Here is a 10,846-nt window from a genome sequence, read left to right as displayed (position 1 = left end):
TTCTACCCTGTAGAATACAATGGTGTCTTATCGGTTATCTGCTATGTAACCTGTGCCTTTTCTCCTTTTTTCCAGCTTCAATGGCTGCCCCCATGGCTACACAGCAGGGTATTTATATAAACTATAGTAGTGTTCCTGAAGCAAACACACCAGTTTTACCAGTGCAGGGCCACAGTACGTTATATTTCAAACACTTTCATTTTTAGGTGTTACTGTTCCTTTAAGTTACAATGAGCGGCTTTTTGTCACCCCTGGTAACTTCTCAATTCACCTCAGAGCAGCAGCGGCCCTGCTTGCACCCGGCATCGATGTAGATAACCTCTTAAGATTTTGTGTGTTCTGTGGTCATTATGTTTGAAAAGATCAGAACTGGCCATTGCACTCACTTTCTCTTTTCAACCTTCATTTTTCAGAGATGAGAAGAAAAGATGCACAGACAGTCTAAGCAAAATCCAACTCCTTATAGCAGAAGAATAAAACGTGCGATGCATCATGGCTATATGAATGTGAGCGTTCAGTGTTCATAGACAGATGACAAATAGTTGAAGTAATTACACTTGCCAATTTACTTTCAATTTGCCTGGTAGTCTTTACAAAGTTCATATTATCTGAAGGAAGGAATTCTAGGAAAGAAACAAATCTCACTTCTTTGGAATGCTCTATATACTGAAGCTCGCCCCATGGGTTTTAAAGCACAGTCAGAGCAGCTTCTGATCTGATTTCAACTACGAAATAGTTTGGGCATTCTATTTCTTGGTTCATAAGTGCACACTCAAAACAAATCACCTTTTTGCTAAGAAGTCTTCTGCATAAACAAACCCCACCCTTCCCCAAACTTCCTTTTAGGCTTTTAGATAAAGAGCAGCTCATTATACAGAAGGCTTCTCTGTGGCACACTTTACCTGTCAAGCTCTGGAGGACTGAAATTCCCTTTTAAATCCATTGATGGTTTTCACACTTAATTCTAATTCAAACATTAACAGCCGCCTGATGCATTTTGTCCATAAGGGACGTAATCATGGGCTATACAGATATGTTTACAGCCACTAAAAACACGTCAGGAAATTACGTCATAAATCCCATTACACTTTAATGCCACCAGAAAAGGGCATCCACCAGGGAAGATTAGGAAGGGATAAAACTAGAAGGATTTCCATGGGAGGAGGTTAAAGAGTAGGAGGGTGTTAAATTGCCTGTCCAGCCTGTGTTCCCAACCAAGGAGAGGGGCTACAGTGCTGAATGGGTGTGGCATCTGCACCATAAAAATATTTCTGACCTGATGGTCCCCCTACAGTCATGTGATGGGTTTTTGTGATGTCCCCGTCAACATGAGCCCTATATAAGTGACCTTTAGTTTTTCCAACCAAAGAAAGACAGTGTTTTGCTATCAAAAAGAAACAGACTCAGCTTTCAGCATTTCAATACATTTATTGAAAGGTACAAATCTTATTACATTGTATAGAGGCACTTTTGTCACCATTTCTATACAGTGGTCTGTATTACTACATGTACCAGCTTACCGACCTGCTGATAATAAGCAAGTGCTGTAGTTTACCCATATACCCACAACGTTATACCCAGTTTTGCAAACCTTTGCTTAGCTTCTGTTTCTGTTGTTACTATTCATACACAATACTTTAGCCACCGACACATTCGGAGGACAGTATAAGGAGAAAAGTGTCATTTTACTTTACAGTAGGAACTCACAGCAACCAAACAGCAATAAGCCATGATAAATTAACTGCATTTAAGACTAATCAAAGCAGAATTCCCATTTGGTTGCTAGGGAGTACTAGCCTAGAGTAACTTATTTCTAAAGGTATACTATGAATAATGAATAAATTAATTGGGTTACATAACACTGATGTACTAAAAGAGCCCATGGAAAACTAAAATCAGGTAAATCTTATTATATTGTGTGTTATCCTCTGTTCTTTTGACCATTCCAGTGCAGACAGAATAGACTTTTATTATATGGGAATAAATATATGTGTATCGTAGTAGGCCATCTTGCGTACTTTTAAAGTCCCAGGTACTCAAATAAATACAGTATCCATGTTCGTGAAGATGCAACGGAAAAGTCAGACGGAGGAACATAAACACGGTTGCTCTAGACAGTTTAAAAACACAAGCACACATATACACACATATACACACACACACACAAAGCCGCTGAAAATGTTGCTAAGTTAAAGCATATTTTATACTGAGCTTAAGGTTTCATTTTTACCGAGACGAGCATGTCCCCTGATCCTCAAATAAATATGTTCTGATGGCCGGTTAATCCCAATCACATCTAACTTTCATAAGGGTTCCCTCACCGATTGCATGGATACAGGCAACAATAAAACATTTGCAAATATTTTTCAAAACAAATAAAGTGCATTTCATTTTCAGAGAAGTAAAGGCGCACAAGATTTCACTCCTAATTTGCAACTACGCAAAGTCTGATTACACAGCAGATCTATTGGTGGAAAAAGAACAGAACTGTTTTTGTAGTGTATTTGGCAGGCAGTGCACCTGGGAAAAAAACAACATAACCCAAATGATCTCAACCATATGCACTCCATGCACTCTTCTCTCCAACTCCCATATGTAATAAAAAGACTCTAAGTTTGCCCAGGAGCAGTAACCCATAGCAACTTTGCTTTTAAATGCCTTTTGCTGATTGGTTGCTATTGGTTACTGCACCTGGGCAAACTTAGTGTCTTTTATTACATGACCCCACATAGGTCTTAAATATCATTTAAAAAAATGTAACATAATCTATCTACTGTTTTTCATCCTTGTATTATAGGCAATAGTTATTAAGTGCTATAGTAGTCGCAGTAGGTATATCATATCACTTCCCCAAGCCATACAATATAAAATAAACTTTTAGCGCATATTTAAGGAGGATTTTGTCCTGTGCGTATTTCTCAGAAGTGTAAAAAATAATTCCCTCTCACATTTTTGTATTCTAAAAAACTAAAACTAGCTGCCATGTTTTCTTCAGGCTTCACAGCTTGGATGTATCCAACATGAATGTTGTGCAGTTCGTACTAAATAAGTGGATAAGCATGTTTGATGATACCCTGGAAAAAAAAAAAATAGTGATCAGTAAGGAACCATATTTTTGTATTTACGGAAACAGTTTCCATATATTTTTTATATAACATGATTGACTTCAGCAAATGGGACTTTCTGCTGATGAGCTATAATCCTCATTAATGTCAAGACATTAGTTCAACATTAGCATCTAAAGAGTCAAACAGTTTCATTAATTGTATAGCACAGAAAATAATGGATGTCCAACTCCATGATCAATGATCAAATTAGTTTTAGCCATGTTTAACTAGAGAGGGGTGGTTCACCTTTAAGTTAACTTTGAATATGTTATAGAATGGCCAATTATAAGCAACTTTTCAAGTGGTCTTTATTATTTTTTTGTTATATTTCTTTTATTATTTGCCGTCTTCTTCTGACTCTTTCCAACTTTCAAATAGGGGTCACTGACCCCATCAGCCAAAAAACTATTGCTCTGTGAGGCTACAGTTTTATTGTTACTTTTTACTGCTTATCTTTCTATTCAGGCCCTCTCTAGTCATATACCTGTCTTTCATTTGAATTGCTCCCTCGTTGCTAAGGTAATTTGAACCCTAGCAACCAGATAACTGCTTCCAAAGTGGAGACCAGTTGCAAATTGTCTTAGAATATTACTGTCTACATCATACATAAATTTAACTCAAAGGTAACAGCACGATATGTAAGTAGGATGGGCAGAGTGTCCCTACATGCATATCATTCAAGAGGGCTGGAAGATTCTAGGCACAAAGGAGCCTTGTATTTACCTTCGGCCAGGCAGGCGCCAAGCTTACAGTTTCCTTGCACTAGTGTGCTTTATACCTAGCAAGATGCAGAGTGCAGTTTCATCTGGTCAACGGTACAGCCACAAGGGCTCCATGTATGGGTCCTATGCTTAGCACTCAAGCATTTAAGCCTCTACCATTGGTTAAAAATGCCTCATAACTACAAGAAAAGGTGATCTTGTCGGCCAGCCTGCTATAGCTCCATGAATATCTAGGGAAGTATCAGATCTTTCCTTAATTGGCCTTCAAACTGGGCTTCCAGGAATAATCTGAAGAACATGTAATTGAAACCCTCCAACAGCCAGTGATATGGGCCCACTTATGGATTTCAGCACCATAGTTTGGGAACTTCTAAACTAGACTGTGATAAACAAGGGGTTAAGTGTGGAAATAATGTGTGCCCAGAACATTACTTCCCTGAACATTATCATGAATATACAGTTTAGGGAGAACTCAAGGCTTTGAAGATAATTAGCTTCTGGAATTGTTCCAACCAAAAACTATGCCAACTAGTGATCAGCTGTATTATTCCCACAGCCCTACTGGAAATATGACAAAACTGTAAATATAACACCTTCAAACTGTAACTACCATTTTATAGGTGGTCCTGGATTGGGCAAATTCATATTGTAAATTAAATTCCCTAAATAGATAAATGGAAAGATAATGCAGATAGTATAATGTTCTCCAAGGACTGCCAGTTTGCCAGTTTATATGGATCAGGAAAAGATGTTTTATCCCAATTTGGTGACATTGTTTATTCCCCTTTAAAAAAATTACTTGAAATGTAATTCATATATAACTATAAAGTCATAAACTCAAATTATGTACCATAATGTTTTAAGTCACTACCTTTTAGGAGCCAGATTCTGGAATTGTTGGAAGATGTGCTATCCTGTAGTAACTGTGCTTCAGTTGCCTTGCTGTGCGTCCGGACACAATCCACTTGAGCTTTTGAACATTTGGCTTGGAACATTTACTAGAGGCATATTCGGCAAGGCATTTGCCTACCATCTCCTTCCAACAGTGCAGGTCTCTGCTGCTAATCTGCAATTTGAAAACAGTTATTAGACAACATTCAAAAGCAATAATGAATAGTTACACAATCAAAGGTCCAGCTAATGTGTTAATTATTGTACGGATTCTCTTGGATTTGAACCAGCAACCTCCCTGGTTCATATTGCCTTTTTTTTCTAACCACTGGGCTAGGGTGGCATTAGAGAGGCTTCTTGTGACCTAACTTGCTATGTTTTACCAATGTAAGTGATCTTATTGGTTTAGGTAGAACCTATCACTTATAGATTTCTACTTCCTGGCCTGAAGATTCTCCCTAGCTCCTACCATGTCTAATTTCAGTATTGTCTTGTTCATGTTCCAGCCTTTCCTGGCTTTGTTCCAGTCTTGCCTAGTCATGCCTTTTCTAGTCAGGTCCATAGTCAGACTGGCCCGTCAGGATACCTGTAAATATCCCAGTGTGCCCCAACCCTGTTGGGCCCTGCCACCTGCCTACAAGCCAGCCACCCCTGCTAGATGCTCCTCTGCTGTAATTTCCACTGTGAAATGCAATGGCATCTATACTTTATGAGCACAGTAAGTAGTGAAGTGGTAGCCGTGGGACGGGGAGCTGCAGTGGCTGGGTCCTTGAGTCAGGTACCTGGTGAGCCCCGGGTACCCCAGTCCGACCATGACCAGGTCTGCCTATTCTACATTCCTGTCTGGCGTTTCAGCTATCTCTGCCTAGGTAATGGAAAACAACTATATCCATAAAATACACAGAGGTTTGCATTTTCAAGTTATAGTAAGCTTATTTGCTCCACAAGCACACCGATTTTCATTTTTATTAAGCCACAAACTGCCATGTCGTCCATTGTGTTTAATAACAGTGTTTAATTATAGCAGTAAAATTATAGATAAGTGCTCTTACATTGGAATGATTCTGCAGACACTCTAGTGCATCCAATAGTTCAAACAGCTTCTGCTCTTGAATTTCCAGTGCCAATATTGACAATGCCAGCACAGAGGGCTAAAAAGAAAGCAAAACATGTTCTGAGTTAATGAAAGGCCATCCATGCTGAGAAAATGCAGGATTTTGAAGAGAGGGTAATAGAGATACCCAATGTTTAGTGGATGCCCAATTCTGGAATAGAACATGTGCAGTGCTTTTACCTTAACAACTGGAAACAGACCCATTAACATCCTCAGCAGCATGATTCGGATTAACTATCTTCCTGTCTGTCTATGGGAAATTTGTCCATATTCCACTATATCATGGACAGCTCCATTCTAATTTTAAAGGACTTAGTTGCTGTACCCAGTTCATTTTGCATTCCACTCACCTTTGCTTTGGAAAATCCAAGCCTACAGTGGCAAGCTTTCAGATGAGTTACAAGTCTCTCCTGAGAAAACAGCTTCTTCCTAGATAAAACAATAAATATGAAAATGCCTGTATTAATTAAAATGTTTACTTCTAAAGCTATGATCATTACTATTAAAATATTGAAATATCCCATCAGATTACAGCCTATAAGCAATGTTTGACACAGAACCTGTGGCCTTTTGTACTCTAGGGGGTAAAGGCACCCCCTTAGGCCTGTGGCAGTAAGGGCTAAAAGCTATTTGGCTTGCTTCTTCTGTATCTTAACCATCTAGTCCAAAATATCAAAGGTTTTCCCCTTTCTGCTATTCTAGTAAATAAATTGGCTTATGTTAAAGGGGAAGTAAGGTCTTGATACAATGCTAGAAACAGATAGAAGCATAGATCATGCACATACAGTGCTATGACCTTTCCAAATTTCTCTGAGGTCAGTTCAGAGATGGGCTATCAAGAGACACTAGGTGAAAATAACATGCTGCTTACGAGCCACTGGTTTGGGGCAGTTATTATTAAACAAGATCCTTTTAGCTATGCTTGCTTTGTGGTGTTACATACGGATGAACAAAACAAAACCCTTTCAGCGCCTTTTATGCAATGTGCTTATATTGCTACTGGCCCTGAAAGGAAGCTGACGTATAGGAATCTATTACACAACAAGGTTTGCTTTCATGCCCAATGATATATTTGTATGGTTCATGCATGGTGTGTATGGATCATACCTTTCACCTGTCAAGTTGTCAAACACAAGGGAATGATAGAGATGCAAGAGGTGTAGAGCAGTCGTAGCTTTAACTTTCCAACCCAACTTTTCCAGAACAATCTTTTCCATACGCATCATATCAAAGACTGTGAACTTATATTGGCTTATCCTCAGTAAGTCCGTTGCCAGAGGAACATTCCTTTCTTCTTCTATTGCTTTTACAGCGAGGTAGAAACAGGCAAGCCCAACACAGCCTAAATGTTTTGGTTGTACCTAAAAGATATTAGAGGAAACAGAAATTATTTGATATTTTCATTGTAATTTCAAAAAATAAAAAAGTGCCATTTACATTTTTCTATTATCAATGAGGCTATAAAAGTTTATGCAGTACAGGCTGAAAATACAAATGGAGGCCTGAGGGCTGGATGTGGCCCTCCAATGGATTTTTTTGGCCCCTTGTCTAGAACTGGCCATGGTATAGCATACATTGTATAACCTAAAGGTGAACCACCCCTTTAGGGCTGTGGCACACAGGGAGACTAATCGCCCGCAATTCTACGTGGCAAGTCTTGCCTTGAGAGTAAACTTCTACGATTTCAGGCAAATCGCGGCGCCGCTTATGCCATCCCACCGGCGATTTACATACTAGCCGGTGGGATGGTATTTTGGGGAAATTAGTCGCCTGCGACAAGGGAGATTTGTCACGGGCAACTAGTCTCCCCGTCTGCCACAGCCCTTAAGAAAAGGAGGAGAATCTGTTCTTACTTCTGTATCTGCTGATACCCAAGTCACCCACAGCTTGGGCAGAGTGGCTTAAATTCAATGGTATTGCACTATAATCTGTTGACCTGAGCTACAAACCTAGTTATGTTGGTTTCTGGGAAATAACAATGAATTGTGGGAAACAACATGGCAGACTGCACGCATATTTTGAGTTTCAACAAAGACCTAATTTTTACCAATACTCACCTTCATTTTTGATAAAAACCTGTCCAAAAGATTCACAGATAAAGAGAAGGTCTCTGTACTAAAGCCAAAGAACTGAGTTAAGCTAAGCAAATCCTTCACTTCAAAGTCACGCAGTTTGGTGGTCATTCTCAGGCCATTGTCGTGGGTAGATTCAATCAGACGTAAACCACAAGCTTTCGGCTGGCATTTCAGTTCCAGCTCCAAGAGTGAGTTCAGTTGGCAAAGAAGATCTTGAGCGTTGGATGTTACAAGTGTTTCAATCATCTGGAAAAAACACCCATAGAATTTTAATCCTTAGCTCAAAATTCAAATTGATTTATAAACTAAATACAACTTACCTACAACACTGGCATAACGGTACTAAACTGCTAATGCCATGGAATCTATAGTTACAGGTTTGTTTTTGTCAAACACTGTGCCTTGTTTAGTGGCATTACATGGTACAGTAAGATCAAAGCCCCATGGCACATAAAGGAATAAAAGATACTTATTGCCCCAAAAGAGGCTACAATAAAGGAAAAGGAAAATCACTAGTGGGGGGATTCAAGATTTGTTGCTTATCTATTACCCTGGATATAACCCAGGGCACACACTTAGGGTTGCCAACTGTTCAGACAGAGCAGCTTTTAAAGTGGATGTCTGGGTTCAGCGTGAAACCAAAAATGCGTCCAGTTACAACCGTGTCCCTTCATAGTGCTGCTCCCAATATTACAGACCTGACTTGAATGTCACTGGCCCACCCCTGATGTCATGGACCCACCCCAGATGTCATTGCACTAACCAAACCCTCTTTGTCCAGGTTTTGGCCTTAGCAAAGGTGGCAAACTTATATGCTCTTGGTACTGTTTGCGGAGCGCTGTGCAGCCATTTTCTTTTGTCCTAAAGGGAGTCCCGTGCCAATTCTACAGGGCGCAATAAAAATAGAAAAAGAATCTATAGTGTGCTTATGCAAGCCTGACAGGGGATGCCTAAACGACCAGAAAAAGATGGCGGCTTGGTGGTCAGTAAACAGTGCCCTGGCCTGCTGTGGTTTTTTTTTTTAACGAGTCTGGAGTAGCTGGTAAGTGGGGTGCCTAAAAATTTGGAAACCCTTCCCAGTGATTTAACCTAAGGAAAGGTTAAATAACTGGGGGGGGGGGGGGTGCCAAATGTTAGGCATGCCTCAGCCAGGGGTCAATGTAAACCAAAAAAGTAAAGGAAGACGATCGCTCCAAGGTAATCACTCAGAAGTACCCCCGACATATAGGGTTGCCAGCTGGGCAGTAAGAATGATGCCAATGATGCTTGATGCCAATAGTGAAAGTTCATTCAACAATATAAGGAGGCCGGAGGTTGGTGCAGTTTCCTGCACTGACTGGGGTACCAGGTAAGCAAATATAATCATTGGGGGTGCCTAACCTTTGTCAGTGATTCTAACATTTAATACATTCCTATTATATATATATATATATATATATATATATAGCTATAAGTGATTTAAAATGCTTGCATAGGTTTTCTCAGGGTGCCAAAAAAACTGATAAAACTTTATAGCTTATGGGAAAGAGACCTTAGAATGTAAGTTCCACTGGTGCTGAGTCTACAGAAAGACTTATAGGCCAGCGTAAATGTAAACATCATAATGACGCTTCAAATTTTACTCAGGATAGTTCTAGGCCTGCACCTTATCAGGGATTTTACATAAGCTCCTGTAGCTTTAGGACCCTGAAGCACCAGTCTGACGCTACAGTCTTCTGAAAGGACAAAGCAATGAGCAGAGAGCAGAGCTGTACACAGAGCCCCTCCCCCTGGCTATGGTGGAACAGCTCCCCCCCCCCCTTCTCCAGTCAGGGACTAGTCCAGGCTTGTCTCACAGGCAGTAACATATAGGCCTAGTGTCAGTGCTGCTGCCTAGAAGATTTACACTTCTGGGTCATAAAATCCATGGAGCTCGGACTCTAATAAAATAAGAAATATTTCATTTTCCCTAATGCTATGTGATTTATTTGCAAAGGTGGCCGAAAAGTGATATAATCTATGACCAGACAGCAAGGGCCTCTTTACAAAATGAGAGAAACAGCCTATTTTACCCCCATAAACACCATGCTAAGGCCTGTCGATACTGGTAGAAGAAAGAATAATATACAATATTTGGTGCAAGGTTGCCCAATCCAGGACAAAAGTAAAGGATTCCTGGGATAAACAAAATAATGTAACAGCTAAATGATTATATACAAAGACACTAATTCAACTATACGCTGACCTACATCACAATGTTACGTACATTGCAGAGGTTACACAATAACCTTAATGCTATAATGCTATCCTAGTTACATAGTTAATTTGGGTTGAAAAAAGACAACTGTTCCACCCTTCTGTATGATCCCCCGGTATCGTCACCAACAGCCCAAGAAAATTCTTACCTTTTATAGGGTGCGGGAGGTCGGACGCTTATGTTACTGAAGTTGCTTAAAGGTGATCTTGGATTTGTTCTTTCTTGTCCTTTGAGTTGATTAAAGGGAATATAAACCACCAGTTAAAGCATAAAGAGCGACGGTTGCTGTAAGAAAGTTGAATTAAGCTTCCCCCACCCCAAAGAAGAAACCCCCCCAAGCGCTGCTTTACTCAGCTGACTACAGAATGTTCCATGGGAACTGGTTATATAGCAGGCCTCCAAGCCCAACCCTCTAACTCTATTGGTCTGCCTTATGCTTTAGTAACAGAATACTCCTAGCAGTGCTGATTCTTGCTTCTTTGTGCCATCTAGTGGAATATCTCTGGAATCCTTTCATTACATTATACTCTCCTTTTTCACTTCAGTGTTCACTGCTGCATTTCCAAGCTACAAAGTGAAAGCACTGGCAGCAATACAGCAATGACAGTGCTATTCAATGGGAAGATGTTTATGAAATATTAGGAGCCCAGTTATGCCTAGGAGACAAAATGCCCTGTTTATCATTGCTTTTATAAGCAGAT

General features: G+C 40.0%; 1 protein-coding gene across 1 annotated transcript; it reads right to left on the bottom strand.

Moving 5' to 3' along the window:
- Positions 1-1,408: 1,408 nt before the first annotated feature.
- ccng1 (cyclin G1) lies at positions 1,409-10,475 on the bottom strand. Its single transcript, NM_001006697.1, is given in 7 exon segments — positions 1,409-3,074; positions 4,701-4,895; positions 5,773-5,871; positions 6,185-6,263; positions 6,942-7,195; positions 7,892-8,155; positions 10,294-10,475. Coding segments are annotated over 5 exon segments (888 nt in total). The 5' UTR covers positions 10,294-10,475; the 3' UTR covers positions 1,409-3,074; positions 4,701-4,703.
- Between the last annotated feature and the right edge of the window lie 371 nt (positions 10,476-10,846).

The sequence above is a fragment of the Xenopus tropicalis genome, chromosome 3 (assembly GCF_000004195.4).
Source record: "Xenopus tropicalis strain Nigerian chromosome 3, UCB_Xtro_10.0, whole genome shotgun sequence".
In the NCBI taxonomy this organism is placed as follows: domain Eukaryota; kingdom Metazoa; phylum Chordata; class Amphibia; order Anura; family Pipidae; genus Xenopus; species Xenopus tropicalis.
This window is presented reverse-complemented; position numbering and strand designations above follow the sequence as displayed.